At 38.4% G+C, this 17,893-nt stretch overlaps 1 protein-coding gene and 1 long non-coding RNA gene across 3 annotated transcripts in view; one reads left to right on the top strand and one right to left on the bottom strand.

The window, feature by feature from the left end:
* Positions 1-15,831, top strand: part of LOC129510259 (uncharacterized) — a 29,136-nt gene extending 13,305 nt beyond the window's left edge. The window contains exon 4 of the long non-coding RNA XR_008664554.1: positions 15,704-15,831. This is a non-coding gene — a long non-coding RNA (uncharacterized LOC129510259). The remainder of the gene's footprint in view (positions 1-15,703) is intronic.
* The window catches only part of NWD2 (NACHT and WD repeat domain containing 2), a 174,341-nt gene that overhangs the window by 9,941 nt on the left and 146,507 nt on the right, over positions 1-17,893 (bottom strand). For both annotated transcript variants that reach the window (XR_008664553.1, XM_055326247.1), the window contains exons 4-6: positions 15,683-15,886; positions 6,384-6,528; positions 889-1,478 (exon numbers count right to left, since the gene is read on the bottom strand). Coding sequence is in view for 1 of the 2 variants with exons in the window: in XM_055326247.1 (XP_055182222.1) it covers positions 889-1,478; positions 6,384-6,528; positions 15,683-15,886 (939 nt within the window). In the remaining variant the exon portion in view is untranslated. The remainder of the gene's footprint in view (positions 1-888; positions 1,479-6,383; positions 6,529-15,682; positions 15,887-17,893) is intronic.

Raw genomic sequence — 17,893 nt, 5'->3', positions numbered from 1 at the left:
TTAGGGAACTCTAGATTAAAGATGTTCATCGAGGACAGGGCAGGGGATGCAGGAGGGAAAGGATGTCTAGGAACCCAAAGGAAGGCCTCAGAAGAACTAGGAGGCAGGTTTTTTTTTTTTTTTTTAAATTTTATTTAAATTCGACTTGCCAACATAGAGCACATCATTATTTTCTCATGTAGTTTTCAATAATTTGTCAGTTTTTAGGAGGCAGCTTTAGACACCTGCCAAGACGAGAGAGTGTGGAGTCCAGTTTTCAGAACAGTATGGGTCACGTAAGAACTTTCTGGCCACCTTACCCTTCCTCCTTCCCCGAAGCCACAACCCTACAGGAGTCACAGACCTCTAGGGGCCATGTGCTTGGGGTCAGGGATGGAGGGTCAGAGGTACTAAGTGATGAAAGAAGGAGAAGATGACCACATCCCCACTTCCATGGCAGCTGCCTTGCTTACTGTGTGCCTCAGCTGTGGGAGAGAATTATAAACTCAAGTTTTAATTATCACCTCAGAGTGGACATATTTAATTGCTGAACTGAGAATGACTTAGTGTCCAGAGCTGATAGGAGGGCTGGTCTTTGCTGAGAGGGATGAGAAGAGCTGTGAGATGTGCCCTAGTTTCTATCCAATGGGAACCGGCCCCACCACAAGAGTTTGACCAATAAGGAGGAAAAAAATCAAGCTGTTCTCTAACCTCACCCCACATGCCTTATTCTTTCAGTATAACCATTATACCAGCATATGAGAGACACCGGAGTGTCCATTCCAAAAAGACTGATTATAATTCAGATAGAAAACATAGAAAATGGAAATGAATTTTGACCAATTTATCTTTTTCCCCAAAGGAGAAGATTTTTACAAATAAGCATTATTTGCAAGATTGGGCTCTTACCTTCTTTGCTACTTCAGCTAGCAGGAGGGTCTTCCCAGCACATGGCCCACCATATACGACGAGAGGGTTGATGTGTCCGGCTTTGTTTGGCAGCACGTATTTATGCACTATGTTGAGAGACTCACATTTGTACTCGTAGAAGGAGGCGTACGTCTTACATAATGAGGAATGCTGAAGGATTTCATCATAGAGCGTGTCGGTTTCGGTGTCAAAATTCTGTTGTACGGTTGCCTGAATGATATCAATCATGTCCTCATAGAATTGTTTACCAAGTCCTTCTATGTAATGGTTTTCTATTTCTTGGGAATAGCCCAGTTTCATGTCACAATGAGTAACAGATGTGTACACTCTCAGATTAGATGACGCGACAATAGTAGGAATAAATTCATCCCTGAGTTTTATCAGCTTCTCTTGGGCTTCTGCATCCCGCATCATCCTTGGTTCTGTTCCGGTGATATCCATGTATTTTCCCATCTCTGGGATTTTCACAAAACGCTCAATGTTAGCAATTTTCCGGATGTAGCAGACACATTTCTTTAGGAATGCTGGGGTTTGCTTTCCTAGAGCAAAGTCAAACTCATCCTCTATCGCTGAAAGAAAATATGGCAGGGGGTTTACCATCTAGAATGAAGAAGCATCGGGCCCATACACCCCCCCCCCAACTTATCTCTCAAGTCACCAGTGGGAGATTATTTTGCTTGCAGCAAGTAGTGGAGTCCTCTATAGATTAATTTCTTAATTTCCTGTCTTTTCCTAAATAGCCAGGAACCCTAGCTTTTAATTAAAACCATGGGTTTTAATTAAAATTATTTAATTTCCTCCCCAGTCCAAGGGAGAGCTTGAATATAAGCATAAGAGAGAAAGCATATTGGGTTTGTAGTTGATTCTTTTAAATTCCTGTTTAATTTCTCTCTCAGACTTAATGGGTTCTAATAGGGAAGAGCAGAGACCACCTGGGGTCAGGGAAGAACTAGGAAGAGGCCAAATGACAGATCTCATTGGCTTCTCCCTTTTCACTCTCTCTTTTATAATGAGGCTTCACCATTTTGTTTGAGGTGCATTGTATCCCAGCCAGATATGGTAAATAGTAACATAAAAGCATGTTTAACTTAGAATCGTGTCCTGATGAGTGATCATTCTGAATATCCATATCATTGTTAGATTCCATTATATTTACCAGAGCAGGTGCAGAAAAAATGACTTAGTATATAAATTTATTTCTTCAAAGACAAACCAGGTTATACACACATTTGCTCACACACAAGTACATATACATCATAAGTCACCGAGGCCCCTTAAGAACATTTAAAACTGGAGCGTCAGTAACAAAAACATCACTTGGGCATGATTTCAGGGAGGAAAAAGAAAAAGGAATAAAATAAACCAATGGCAATGAATTTTAAGGCAAGGAGTCTTTTAAAACTCGTTGCCTCCCCTTATTTCATCCTCTTTCCTTCATCCAGTTGGTCTTAGCTGAGTGTCCACTCTGTTCCAGGCACACCGCTAGCTACTCAGGGTACAGTAATGAGGGAAAACAGACAATAGTGAAAGGAAAAGCCACTATGGCACTTGCTGTCCAGTGGAGGATGGCAGGCGTGAATCACAGGGTCCCACAAATAATTGGTATTATTGTTTTTAGTCCCGTGAGGGAGAATAACATGGTGCAATGAAAGCAAACAATCAAGAGGGCTACCCCACTTGGAGAGGTCAGGGAAGGGGACTACTTAAGGAGGGGACTACGAGGTAGACATCTGATGGAAGAAATGGGGGGGCGGTGTTAGGTGGACCTTGAATAAACAGGGCTGGGCTGGCCAGAAACTGAACACATTTCATCGTGCTGGCCACAACTCCAGCATCAAACAAAACCAAGAACATACATGCATTCTCTACAGTAGCTATTAAGGAAGGTGGGGATTGTATTTTTAATTGGTGCCTTTTGTAGAACTCTCATGATAATAGTTTTTTCAGTAATGATAGCAAGCAATCAAAAGCAACGACTCAAGTGAAAAAGATGATATGGTTATAGCCACCAGTGTGGTGTGAGCTGTGCCATGGTCATCAGTCCATTTTACAAAGAGTTTTGATCAGGCAAGTTGGTTAAGGAAGCCAGTCAAAGGTGCTTACACAACACATATCTGCTCTTCTTACAAGAGTAAGAACTTGTTGTAGATGAGGGAAGACATAAGAAATCCACAGAAAGCAGCCTTTGGATCGTCTCTTTTCCAGCCATCTGTGTAACATGCTGGGAGACCCCCTGGATGGAGCCGGTGCTACCTTCTGTGGATCATGTGAAAGGAAGTGTCGGCCTGTACTATGTATACCTAATGGATAATAACCAGAGATATGCGCCATCACCTCTAACTCCCGGAAAACAAATCAACTGACACCGTATCACCTCATGGAAAGAACGTGTCAATCAGGAGTGTTGATTATAAACGTGTTGTACGAAGAGATAGAGACAAACCAAGTTGGTAGAACCCACATAAGCTTGGCTCAGGTGGAAAAAAAGAGGCTGTAGAGAAGAATGTCTGTTTGCTGGTATACACATAATTAAATATACCTGAATAAATGAGTCATGTGAGACAAAGTCAACTCTATAGAGTTATTTCTGGAAGTTATTTCAAGTACATCCCCATGATTTGGGAGGATTTTTATTGATAATTTCTGATACTTGTCTATGTTATAAACATACCCTTCCTTACTAAAATACCATATTTGTTTTCTGTCTTTGCAATTTTCTAAATATCCTAAAGTTTAGCCGGTATCCGATGAAGATAACATTAGGAAAGTCCCAGCCTTGGCAACTATATCATCCATGAGACTTAAATTCCCAAAACAACTATCCCTGAGAGTATTCAGTTTTAACGTTCACAGTTGGGTACGATTTTGGGGTCTGAATGATTTCTTTTCCTCTCCTGTTATTTGTAAAGGAAAAGCAGAAGTGCGAAAAATTCAGGGCACCTGGATGACTCACTTGATTAAGCATCTGACTCCTGATTTCGGCTCAGGTCATGATCTCAGAGTTGTGGGATCCAGCCCCAAGTCAAGCTCCACACTCAGTGTGGAGTCTGCTTGAAATTCTCTCTCTCCCTCTCCTTCTGTCCCCTCTCCCCGCTCACGCCTGTGCATGTGTGCTTTCTCTCAATAAATAGATACATAAAATATTTTTAAAAATGTCAAAAATTACATTCAGATATACTTTGCCTTTCTAGACTCTACCTAATATTCTTATTTCAACATCTCTGAAAAATATTGAAGTAATATGGATATAGTAATCCATTTCAAAAAACTGGCACTTCTCTAGCCATTTTTATTATGGAGACATGGCCTTAAAATGAGTTTGAAATGTACAATCAATAAAATTGTTATGGGCATGCGTATCTTTAAGAGATGTCCCCCAATCAGAGAACAGTCCACTTGCAGTAAATAGTTCATACTATACAGTATGAAATTATTAATCTTCATAGAGCTGGCCTCATGGAAAGAGTTTTTTAGTATAGAGAAAATTAGAAGAAAGTGTTTGCCAATGAGATACTTGAACATCAGACCTGTATGATTCTAAGTAAGAGGGTGCCCTCCTCAAACTAGGATCTCTTCCATTATGAATAGGAAAATTTTTTGCTCTGGGCATTTTCTTCAAATACAGCACGTTTTTGGGGCCAGGTTGGTTTTTGTTCTTGATAAAGATGAAAAACCAGAGTCTCAAAATTGGATAAAAAAAGATCCCAAAGGAACAAGCATATTTGTCATATTCTAAAGATAGTACTTATTCTTGTCAATTTTAATATTTTTTGGGGAGACCTAAAATAAGACCCGATTTTTGATAGTTTCTCGAGAATAAATTTGTAAAAATTATTTACAGCTGCCCTGAGCTTGAAGTCCATGTAGTATAAAAGGAGAACGCCATCAAGGAAGGCCTTTATGGTTTTCACTTTGTCCTGCCATTCACAAAGTCAGTATGAAAACTCAACCGCTATTGCTTTTTCCTCAATAATTTGTCACTATCAATTTTAAGGAATTTATTTATTTATTTTAGAGAGTTGGGGGAGGGGCCAAGGGAGAGGGGGAGAGAATCTTAAGCAGACTCCCCAGGGAGCACAGAGCCTCACTCCAGGCTTGATCTCACCACTGAAGATCGATCATAATCTGGGCTGAAATCAGGAGTCAGGTGTTTAACCCACTGAGCCACCCAAGTGCCCCCTTCATTATCAATTTTTAAAATAAATGTTATATATCTGCTTCCTTTTACCCAGTAGTGTTTGTCCTCTGGAAACTATGACTGACCTACTCCTTCAGCTTTTTTGTGCATCCTTCAAAAATAAAACCTTTCTGTGGCTGAGAAAGGCTAACAACTGAATCCCTGCTTCGTGGATTTTTATTTGAAGGTTAAATTAGATCCTGCACCTCCCTTACCTCTTCATCTCTCAGCCTCCAGTGACTTCCCAGCTGACCCAGAATAAAACATAAGGTTCTAATTATGGCTTCATCTCTCCCTCCCCAGGCCAGCTACCTTTACCTTCTTCCTCCTCTGGGGACTTACTAAGCGCATTCCTGTCTCAGGGATCTTGAACCTGGCAGCCCATCCTCAGAATTCCCTGCCTTAGATATGGTACAGCTGGCTCTGACTCTTTGTCATGCAGCTCAGAATCCTGTCCTTACTGCCTGCTCCGTCTACCTGTGGACCCCCACATCCTTCATCAGCCCCTACTACTGTGTCTTGCTTATTCACATTGCATATTGCTTGGCCTAACTGAAGGAATCTTGTTCATTTTTTTAAAAAAAATATTATTATTGTTATTATTTTTAGATTTTATTTATTTAATTAATGTATTCATTCATTCATTCATTTAGTCATTCACAGAGAGAGAGGCAGAGACATAGGCAGAGGGAGAAGCAGGCTCCCTATGGGAGTCGATCTCAGGACTTCAGGATCATGACCTGAGCTGAAGGCAGATGCTCAACTACTGAGCCACCCAGGTGCCTCCCCACCCCCATTCATTTATTTGATTGCTTGCCTATCATTTCGTTTCCCCCACTAAAAAATAAGTTCGGAGGGGGAGAGAGAGAGAGAGAGAGAGAGAGAGAGAGAGAGAGAGAGAGAGAGAGAGAGACCTTGCCTGGTGTGTTGTTGGATCCTCGGTGCCTGGCTCATAGCAGGCACTCAACAAATGTTTACTGAGTGAGCAAGTGAATGGATGCATGAACAGAATGAATGAATGAACTGAGAACATTGGCAGAATCTGGTCTGATATATGCAGCCTCCTCTGACTTCTCTTAAAAATCACATGTTCTGGAGAAGTCCTCCAATTAAATAAAGGCTTATCAATTGGTTAAAAGAAAAGAACACTTGTCTCTGGAGGAGAAGGAAACATTTAGAAAAACTAAATTTCATCAGGCAGTAAATGAAATGAAATTTGTAGACCCATAAAAGGGAAGCTGTGGATGCATTTATTACTTGTCTGTTCCTTAGTTTACTGAGGATGTGTAAAAATTACCTGAGAACAGGTACCTCTTAGCTTGGCTATATTTCATTTTCCCCTTTTCATGTAACAGTTTTACAGCAGCCTTAAATATCTTCTTGATCTCATCTGATATCTCTTGCCAGGTCTTCTCATTGTCAGCTTTGGCAGAAGGCTGCATCTATGAAAACATAAAAGTGAGATGTTAGTCTTAAAATCATCAAAGAAAAAATCAATATTTAAGCACAAGAAAAACTATTATTTGGAGGTCTGTTGTGTGCCAATGTCTACTATGAAGGTGCTTAATAGGCCATATCTCGTTTGATCCCCCCAATAACCCTGAAAGTTAGACATTATCTCTATGTTATGTGTGAATTTTCCCAGATTACACAATTTGTCTGTTGGGCTTTCTTAGACAATGTACTTCTCTCTCTCTTTTTTACATTTTTATTTTAGTTCCAGTTAGTTAACACAGTGTTATATTAGTTTCAGGTGTACAATATAGTGATTCAATACCTGTACAACACCTGGTGCTCCTCCTGGTGCAGAGCACTTAATCCCCATCCCCTATTTTACCCATCCCCTCCTTCCTGTCTCGTGACCATCAGTTTGTTCTCTATAGTTAAGAGTCTGTTTCTTGGTTTCTCTCTCTCCTTCCCTCCTCTCTTTTTCCCTTTGCTTATTTGGTTTGTTTCCTAAATTCCACGTATGATCAAAATCATATGGTATTTGTCTTTCTCTGACTTATTTTGCTTAGTATAATACTCTCTAGCTCTATCCATGTCATTGCAAATGGCAAGATTTCATTCTTTTTTTAGGGTTGAATAAGATTCCATTGGGTATCTATACCACGGCTTCTTTATCCCTTCATCGGTTGATGGACACTTGGGCTACATTCATATCTTGGCTATTGTAAATAATGCTGCTATAAACATAGAGATGCAACTAGCTCTTTGAATTTGTGCTCTGTATTTTTGGGAATAAATACCCAGTAGTGTGATTGTGGGATCATAGAGTAGTTCTATTTTCAAGTTTTTAGGGAATCTCTATACTGTTTTCCAGAGTGGGTGCCCCAGTTTGCATTCCTACCAACCTTGCAAGAGGGTTCCCCTTTCTCCACATTCTCGCCAATGCCTGTTGTTTCTTGTGTTGTTGATTTTAGCCATTCCGACAGGTGGGAGGTGATGTCTCATTGTGGTTTTGATTTGCGTTTTCCTGATGATGCGTGATGTTGAGCAACTTCCCATGTGTCTGTTTGCCATCGGTATGTCTTCTTCTTCTTTTTTTAAAATATTTTTTAAAAGATCTTATTTATTTATTCATGAAAGAGAGTGGGGGGGGGGGCAGAGACACAGGCAGAGGGAGAAGCAGGCTCCATTCAGGGAGCCTGACATGGGACTCGAGCCCTGGTCTCCAGGATCAGGCCCTGGACTGAAGGCGGCACCAAACCACTGAGCCACCTGGGCTGCCCCATTGGTATGTCTTCTTTGGAGAAATGTGTGTTCATGTCTCCTGCCCATTTTAAAAATTGGATTATATGATTTTTGGGTGTTGAATTTTATAAGTTCTTTATATATTTTGGGTACCAGTCCTTTTTGGATAAGTCATTTGAAAATATCTTCTCCCATTCCATAGGTTGCCTTTTAATTTTGTTGGTTGTTTTCTTCCCTGTGCAGAAGCTTTTTATTTTGATGTGGTCCTAGTAATTTATTTTTCCTTTTGTTTCCCTTAGCTCAGGAGGCATATTTAGAAAAGAGTTGCTATGACTGATGTAAAAGAGGTTACTACCTATTTTTTCTTTGAGGAATTTATGGTTTCAGGTGTCACATTTAGGTCTTTAATCAATTTTGAATTTGTTTGTATGTATGGTATAAGAAAGTGGATTATTTCTTTTGTATATTGCTGTCCAGTTTTCCCAACACCATTTGTTGAAGAGACTGTCCGTTTCCCACTGGATATTCCTTCCTGCTTTGTGGAAGATCAATTGGCCATATAGTTGTGGGTTTATACTTTGTTTTTTTTTTCTGTTCCATTGATCTATGGGTCTATTTTTGTGCCAGTACCATACTGTTTAGATCACGACAGATTTGTAATATAACTCGAAGTCCAGAATTATGATGCCTTCAGTTTGCTTTTCTTTTTCTTTTTCTTCTTCTTTAAAGAATTTATTTATTTATTCATGAGAGACAGAGACAGAGAGAGAGAGAGAGAGAGAGAGAGGGAGGTAGAAACATAGGCAGAGGGAGAAGCAGGCCCCATGCAGGAAGCCCAATGTGGGACTCGATCCCAGGACTCCAGGATCACACCCTGAGCCAAAGGCAAATGCTCAACTCCTGAGCCACCCAGGCACCCCTGCTTTTCTTTTTCAAGGTTGCTTTAGCTATTCAGGGTCATTTGTGGTTCTCTACAAATTTTAGGATTGTTTGTTCTAGTTCTGTGAAAAATTCTTTTGGTATTTTGATAGAGATTGCATTAAATGTGTAGATTATTTTGGGCAGCATAGACATTTTAACAATATTTGTTAACCCATTAGCATGGAATGTCTTTCCATTTCTTTGTGTCATCAATTTCTTTCAACAGTGCTTTATAGTTTTCAGAGTATAGTTCATTCACCTCCTTGGTTAGATTTATTCCTAGGTATCTTATTATTTTTGAAGCAATTATAAATGGGATTATTTTCTTAATTTCTCTTTCTGCTGCTTCCATTATTGGTATATGGAAATGCAGCAGATATCTGTACACTGATTTTGTATAATGTGACTTTACTGAATTCATGTATCAGTTCTAGCAGTTTTTTTTGGTTGAGTCTTTCTGGGTTTTCTATTTTTAGTATCATATCATCTGCAAATAATGAAAGTTTTACTTCTTGGTAAATTACCTTTTATTTCTTTTTCTTGTCTGATTGCTATGGCTAAGACTTCCAGTACTATGTTGAAAAAAAGTGGTGAAAGTGGACATTTTTGCTTTGTTCCTGATCTTAGGGGAGTATTTCAGTTTTTCCCCATAGAAGGCAATATTAACTGTGAGTTTTTCATTGTGGCCTTTATTATGTTGAGGTATGTTCCCTCCCAATCTATTTTGTGGAGGGTTTTTATCATGAATGGATGTTGTGCTTTGTCAGATGCTTTTTCTTAGTCTATTGAAATGATCATATAGTTCTTAGCCTTTCTCTTATTAATGTGGTGTATCACATTGATTGATTTGTGAATATTGAACCATCTTTGTAACCCAGGAATAAATCCCACTTGATTATGGTGAGTGATTTTTTAAATGTATTGTTGAATTCCGTTTGCTAATATTTTATTGAGGGTTTTTGCATCTATGTTCATCAGGGATATTGGCTTGTAGTTCTCTCTTTTAGTGGTGTCTTTATCCAGTTTGGTATCAGGATAATGCCGGCTTCATAGAATGAGTTTGGAAGTTTCCTTTCTACTTCTAGTTTTTGGACTAGTTTGAGGAGAATAGGTATTAACTCTTCTATAAATGTTTGGTAGAGTTCTCCTGTGAACATCTGGTCCTGGACTTTTGTTTGTTGGGAGTTTTTTGATTTTTGATTACTGATTCTTTCTTTCTTTCTTTCTTTCATTTCTTTTTTTTCTTTTTTTAATAATAAATTTATTTTTTATTGGTGTTCAATTTACCAACATACAGAATAACACCCAGTGCTCATCCCGTCAAGTGCCCTCCTCAGTGCCCATCACCCATTCACCCCCACCCCCCCGCCCTCCTCCCCTTCCACCACCCCTAGTTCGTTTCCCAGAATTAGGAGTCTTTATGTTCTGTCCCCCTTTTAATTACATTTCTTTGCTGGTTATCAGTCTGTTCAAATTTTCTACTTCACCCTATTTCTGTTTTGAAAGTTTATGTTTCTAGGAATTTATCCATTTATTCTTGGTTGTGCAATTTGTGAGCATATAGCTTTTCATAATATTCTTTTATAATTGTTTGTATTTCTGTGATGTTGGTTATTATTTCTCCTCTCTCATTTGTGATTTTATTTATTTAAATCCTTTCTCTTTTTTTTTTTCTTGATAAGTCTGACTATAGGTTTATCAGTTTTACTGTTTTTTTTTTTTTTCCAAAGGACCAGGTCTTGGTTTCATTGATCTGTTCTATTGTGTGTGGGTATTTTTTTTATAGTTTCTATATCATTTATTTCTGCTCTAATCTATTACTTCTCTCTTTCTGCTGGTTTTAGTTTTGTTTTAGTCTTGTTTTAGGTTTTGTTTGTTGTTCTTTCTCTAGCTCCTTTAAGTGTAAGGTTAGGTTGTTTATTTGACATTTTTCTTGCTTCTTGAGGTAGGTTATATTGTTATAAAGTTCTCTCTTATGTACTTTAAAATTTTTTTTTATTTTAAAGATTTTATTTATTCATGAGAGACACAGAGAGAGAGTCAGAGACACGGGCAGAGGAAGAAGCAGGCTCCATGCAGGAAGCCCCATGTGGGACTTGATCCTGGGGCTCCAGGATCACACCCTGGTCCAAAGGCAGGCGCTAAACTGCTGAGCCACCTAGGCTGTCCTCTTTTGTACTTTTTTTATTTCTTATTTGCTGGTCGACCATTGTTTAGTAGCATGCTGTTTAATCTCCATGTACTTGTGGTCTTTCTAGATATTTTTCCAGTGGTCGACTTCAAATTTCATAGCATTGTGGTCAGAAAAGTTTCAAGGTGTAACTTGATATTCTTGTATTTTTTGAGGTTTGTTTTATGGGCTAATATATGGTCTATTCTGGAGAATGTTCCAGGTGCATTTGAAAAGCATGTGTCTTTTGCTCTTTTAGGGTGGAATGTTCTGACTATATCTGTTAAATCCATCTGTTCTGGTGTGTTATTCAAAGCCATTGTTTCCTTGTTGATTTTCTGTTTAGATGATCTATCTATTGATGTTAAGTGGGGTGTTAAAGTCCCCTTGTATTATTGTATTATTATCTATTAGTTCCTTTATGTTTGTTATGAACTGTTTTATGTATTTGGGTGCTTCTATGTTGGGTGCATAAGTATTTACAATTGTTATATCTTCTTGTTGAATTGTCCTCATTATCATAGTATAGTGACCTTCTTTTTCTTTTGTTACAGTCTTTGTTTTAAAGTCTATTTTGTCCCATATAAATATTGCTACTCCAGCTTTGACATACGTTTGCATGATGGGTGTTTCTACATCCCCTGACTTTCAATCCAAAAGTGTCTTTAGATCTAAAATGAGTCCCGTGTAGGCAAGCATACGATGGGTCTTGTTGTTTCATCCATTCTGTCATCCTCTGTCTTTTGATTGGAGCTTGTACTCTATTTATATTCAAAGTAATTATTTATAAATATGTATTTATTACTATTTTATTATATACTTTGTGGTTGTTTCTGAAGATTTTTTCTGATCTTTTTTTGTCTTTTTTTCAGGTTTTGCTGATTTTCTTTAGTGATATATTTATATTCCTTTCCCTTTATTCTTTGCATATTTATTAGTGGTTTTTCACTTGTGTTACCATTAGGTTTGTATATAACCACATCTGCATATGCAGTCTATATTAAATTGATGGTTACTTAAGTTTGAATCCATTCTTTTCACCTGTCATCCCCACGTTTTAGGTATGTGTTATTTATTATATTTTACATCCTTTTTTTTTGTTTTTGGTGAATACCTTGGCTGATTTTTTTTTTTTTTTTACAGAAATATTCACTTTTATTGCTTTTGTTTTTCCTACTTTTATACTGTCACTTTTGGTCTCTCCCTTCCACTCAAAGAGCTTCCTTTGATATTTCTTGCAGGGCTGGTTTAATAGTTATGAACTCCTTTAGTTTTTATTTGTCTGGAAAACTCTTTATCCTTTTATCTTTTTTGAATGATAGCCATGCTGGAAAGAGTATTCTTGGCTGAAGATTTTTCCCATTTAGCACTTTGAATATATCATGCTACTCTTTTCTGGCTTGCAAAGTTTCTGTTTGAAAAACCTTGTGCTAGCCTTATGGGTTTTGTCTTATAAGTTACTGACTTCTTTTGTCTTGCCGCTTTAAAATTTTTTTCTTTATCACTAGATTTTGCCAATTTAATTACAATATGTCTAGGTGTGGGTCTGCTTTTGTTGACTTGGTGGGAGTTCTCTGTGTTTCCTGGAGCTGGTTACCTGTTTCCCTGTCTAGGTGAGGGACGTTTTCATCTACTGTTTCTTCAAATAAATTTTCTGTCCCCTTTTCTCTCTTCTTTTTCTGGTACTTCTAATAATATGAATAATAATTACACTTGATGGAGTCACTGAGTTCCCTAAGTCTATTCTCATTTTTCATAATTCTTTTTTTCTTTTTTGTTCAGCTTGATTTCTTTCCATTTGTCTGTCTTCTGGGTCAGTAATTCATTCCTCTGCTTCTTCCATCCTGCTATTCATTCCATCAAGTGTGTGGAATTTCATTTATTGAACCCTTTATGTTATTCCTTTTCTCTGTGTTATAGGTTTCATTCATGTCTTCCACCCTTTTCTCAAGTCCAGTGAGTATCCTCATGATCATTGCTTTAAATTCTCTATCAGGCATGTTAGTTATAGCTGTTTCACTTAGAAATAAGGCTTTGGCCTTGTCTTATTCTTTCACATGGGGTAAATTTCTCTATCTCCTCATGTTGTATGCCTCTTTGTGTCTGTTTCTCTGTGTTAAGAAAGTCAGCTAGGTCTTCTTCTCTTGAAAGTAGTGACTTAAAAAAAAAAGAAAAAAAAAGAAAGTAGTGACTTTATGAACAAGAGGTCTTGGAGCGCCCTGCAGTGCAGTGTCCCCTGTCTACCAGAAACTGGCACTTCAGGAGAGTATCCTATGTGTGTTACTTATGCCCTGCTTTTGTGTTAGAGTCACTTTTCCTTTCAATGAAGTCATCTGCACTGACTGCACTGACTTTGCCTATTGCTGTCTGCTGTGTTAGTGGGACCCAGGCAGGCCAGCTCTGAGGGTGCAAGACCACTGGGGAATTTGGGATGGGGTGGTGGTGTTAGCAAAATTTGTGCTGGGCCTCTAGTCCCATGCCAGATCCCCAAAGTGGTAAGGCAGCTGGGGGCTGCATGCTAGGGTGGCCAGGATGGAAGGCTGGGTAGGGTGCATGATGATGGCTAGATATGCCTGAGCCTGGCATGAGATGGTTGGCAGCACATGGCTGGGCACTGTGCAGTGGCAGCGTGATGTGAACATTTAACAAAATTTGCCCTGAGCCCTGGGCCGAGGCTAGAAGATTTGGAGTGGGTGAGTCCTCAGGAGAACTTGTGGGCATGGTGTACTACTTGCAGGTTAGGTAGAAAGTCCCTCTTGGGTTTTGATACAAATGTCCTAACAAAATGATCTCTTCAGTATCCTCTAAAGAGGCCAGAAAGTTAAAGGAGACATGCTCATATGTTTCCGTTTCATTGTCTACAGCTGTTTCTTCATTTGTTTCTGATTTTCTAGGAAATCAGATGGGAGGATTGCTGACCAAGCAAGTAGCATGTATAGAGTCTTGGTGAAATCTTATTCATACATTCATTTATTTAATGATAATTTATGCAGAAATAGCAGATGGGGTTTAGAGAATAACTTAAATTTCCCTAGAGGATCTTAGAATGACAAAGGGACAACTCAAGCCAATTAAATAGTAACATAACCAAACTGCTATGTAGACCTGGTTTCTCGAGGTATTAGGTTTTTTAATATCTATGTTTACTGGCAACTACATTTCCTCCTGGCATATTTAACTGAGGAATGCCTTGTATTTGCCCTAATATTCTTATCCACAGAAGCAAGATTCTTGCAGATAATTACTTTGAATAATGCATGGAGGGGGAAGAAGAAAAATTAAGGATCCTGACATGATTTCATATGGCATGCAGAAAATACTTAATGTTACATATCAAAATGACAAATACACAAAGTTCTTAAAGGAACTGTCGCCAACTCATAGCTGTCCTCTCAGAGATGCCTTGGCACTGGTATCAAGGATGTTCTCTTTGGAAGAGAGATGGATATCTATGCCTTCTTTTCCCTCTCTAGGAATCCTATGCAAGGAAAAGGCACATCCATTTTCTCTCCTTTATTCTGTTTCAGGGGACATACAATAGATCCACTTAGGAACCAAGTTGGAGAGGAGACATTGATACTGTTCCCATCATACAAATACATGAATCAACCTCACTCCAAGATTCTACATTAGGTACAAGAATATAAACGATGTATGAAATAGTAAAGGAAAAATAACTGAGTTAAAAAAATGAGATACTTTAAAAATAGAAATAGCTAGGCAGGTTTTTAAAAGCTGCCTCCCGGGGATCCCTGGGTGGCGCAGCAGTTTGGCGCCTGCCTTTGGCCCAGGGCGCGATCCTGGAGACCCGGGATAGAATCCCGCGTCGGGCTCCCCGGTGCATGGAGCCTGCTTCTCCCTCTGCCTGTGTCTCTGCCTCTCTCTCTCTGTGACTATCATAAATAAATACAAAAAAAAAAAAAAAGCTGCCTCCCCTTCCCAAAAAAACCTTTCACAAATCAAAAATATAACTGTTGAGCTTGAAAACTTTTTAAAAAGATTTTATTTATTTATTCATGAGAGACAGAGAGAGAGAGAGAGGGAGAAAGAGAGAGAGAGAGAGGGGCAGAGACACAGGCAGAGGGAGAAGCAGGCTCCTATGCAAGGGGCCCAACGTGGGACTTGATCCCAGGTCTCCAGGATCACACCCTGCAGCACTAAACCACTGCACCACTGGGGCTGCCCATGAGCTTAAAAACTTAATACATGAACAGAGTGGACACAGCTGAAGAAAGAAATTACTGAATTGGAAAAGACCTAAAGTGACATTCTGGACAGCAGCATGGAGAGCTAAGGAAATTGATTATATGAAAGAGTATCAAAGAGAAATGGAGGATAGTCTGAGATGGTCCAGTGTAAATCCAATGATAGAGCAAAAAAGAAAGAACAGAGGGAATAGAGGAAAGACATTATTTGATGAGATGAGAGTTGAGAACTTTCCAGAACAGAGAGAATACATGAATTCACAGATATAGGAAGCAAGACATACACCATTCAGAATAATGTAGACACATTATGGCAAAATGGGAAAAATAAGAATATTTTCAGATAAACAGAGTTTACCACTAATAGACTTCCATTAATGGAACTTCCAAAGAAGGAAATAACCCCAGGAGGAAAGTTCGAGAGGCCCCCCAAATTGGTAAGCCAAATTGGAAAGTTTCTTAGCTTTGGATTTTGTGGTTAAAAGAAATGTAGGGTCCAAGGCAGAGTAACTTTGTTGTGCCTTTTCTGTGGAGGGAACCACCCCTGGATGACCAACAGTTGAAAGTAATGGACACGTACATACTTTGGAGAGAAAGATAACTCACTGCATTTTTATTGCTTTTCAGCATTTCCGATTTAGGTCTGAGGTAATAAGCTGCTGGCACTGAGTTCTCATCACGACAGTACCACTCTTCCAGAAGCTTGGTCTCCAGCTTTGCCTCTACGGCAGCATCCAAAATCATTTCAAATTCCGAGGCTTCAACTTCTCCAGGGATTCGGATGTTCCCATATTTTTCACCTAATAGTCCCTGTGTATCCACAAGAAAGTTCAGGTTAGTGTATCACCAAGAAAGTTCATTTTAGTATTCACATCATGTAGTTCCTCAATAAATATTAAATAGAAACAAGATACATTGTTCCATCACTTTTCTCTTTTAATCACGGTGGATAGTTTTTTCTCATGCATTATTTAATAAGCACAATTAGATCAATTATATTGTAATTATAATAAATTCATATAATGAGAGTTGAGATTGCATATCACATCAGACAAATTCAAAATACAGTTTTGTAGCCAATTTATTTTCCCGAAGCTTACATAATACAACAAAAGCTGTTCTGCTCTGAGATTATTTTTTTGTTTCTTCGTTCGTGACAAAGAAAAACGACATTCTGGGCTCTATGAAATACCACACATGTAAACTCTCAAACAGAAGGATTACTTTGTGAAGAGTTAACAATATATATTCTAAGCCCCAGATTTACGCAGCTACAAATGAAAGAAGTAGGAAATCACTGAATGTGATACTACGAGGGACCCCACTGCAACTAAAAATAATTGAAAATGTAAATAAGATATGTCATTTCCTCCTTATTAAATTGGCAAAACAAACACAAACAAACAAACAAACAAACATGCTCATGTTATGTGAAGGTGTGAGAAGATATCCACACGGTGCTGATGGGTGTGTAAATTGATCCAGTATTTCACTGAAGGGGATTGTGGCAAAATGTATTAAAAACCTTAAAAATCCATATAACTTTGGACTTGGCAACTTTCTTCTGGGAAATTGTCTTTAGAAAATAATTAAGGATGTGCATAAAGACTTACCAGAATATTTATGCTGATACTGTTTTGACAGGAAGGAACTGGCATAACAACCTAAGCGTCCTGCAAAGGGGAGCATTTAGTACACTATGGTGCCTCTATTCAAAGTATGCAGCAAGTCATTTTAGAACTGTATGGGGGTAGAAAGATTTTTTTTTCCTTTTCAAGTTTTTATTCAAATTCCTGTTAGTTAACATACAGCCTAATGTCGGTTTCAGGTGTAGAATTTAGTGATCCATCACTCAATAGGACACCCAGTGCTCACAACAAGTGCACTTTTTAATGCCCATCATCCATCTAGCCCTTCCCCCTGCCCTCTCCCCTCCAGTAACTCTCAGCTTGTTCTCTACAGTTAAGAGTCGGTTTTCTGGTTTGCCTCTCTTTTTTTCTTTTCCCCTCTGTTCATCTGCTTTGTTTCTTAGATTTCACATATGAGTGAAATCATATGGTATTTGTCTTTCTCTGATTGACTTATTTCACTTAGCATAACACTTTATAGCTCCGTCCACATCATTGCAAACGGCAAGTTTTCATTCTTTTTATGGCTTAGTAATATTCCAGTGTGTGTGTGTATGTGTGTGTGTGTGTGTGTGTGTGTGCACCACATCTTGATCCACTCCAGTTGATGGACATTTGGGCTCTTCCATAATTTGGCTGTTGTTGATAATGCTACTATAAACATCAGGGTGCACGTAGCCCTTCAAATCAGTATTTTTGTGTCCTTTGGGTAAGTACCTAGTCGTGCATTTGCTGGGTTGCAGAAGATGTTTATAATACACTATTAAGTAAAAAGGTAAGTTGCAAAACAGTATGTATAAGATGATTCCAATGTTTTATGTATATTATATATATATATATAAAAGAGAGAGAAGATCATGTATATATGTATATACAAACATACACATAAGAAAAATTTTATAAGAATTTATAAGCAAAATTATCAATGGCTATCTTTGGGTTGCTTTAAATTTACTAAGGTTGTTTTATGAATTTATTGGGCTTTCTTTAAGTTTATTTATTCTTAGTGATCTCTACACCCTTGGGCTCGAACTCACAACCCCGACATCAGATCAAGAGTCCCATGCTCCACTGATTGAGCCAGCCAGGTGTCCCTGAATTTATTGCTTTTTTAATTAAAATCTTCTTTGTAGTAGGCATTAGTATCTTATGGTGAGAAAAACAACAGGCATTAAAAAGTTTTCAACCC

Source organism: Nyctereutes procyonoides, unplaced genomic scaffold (genome assembly GCF_905146905.1).
Source record: "Nyctereutes procyonoides isolate TBG_1078 unplaced genomic scaffold, NYPRO_anot_genome, whole genome shotgun sequence".
In the NCBI taxonomy this organism is placed as follows: Eukaryota; Metazoa; Chordata; class Mammalia; order Carnivora; family Canidae; genus Nyctereutes; species Nyctereutes procyonoides.
The sequence above is the reverse complement of the archived record's forward strand: the minus strand, read 5'-3'. Positions and strand labels throughout refer to the sequence as shown.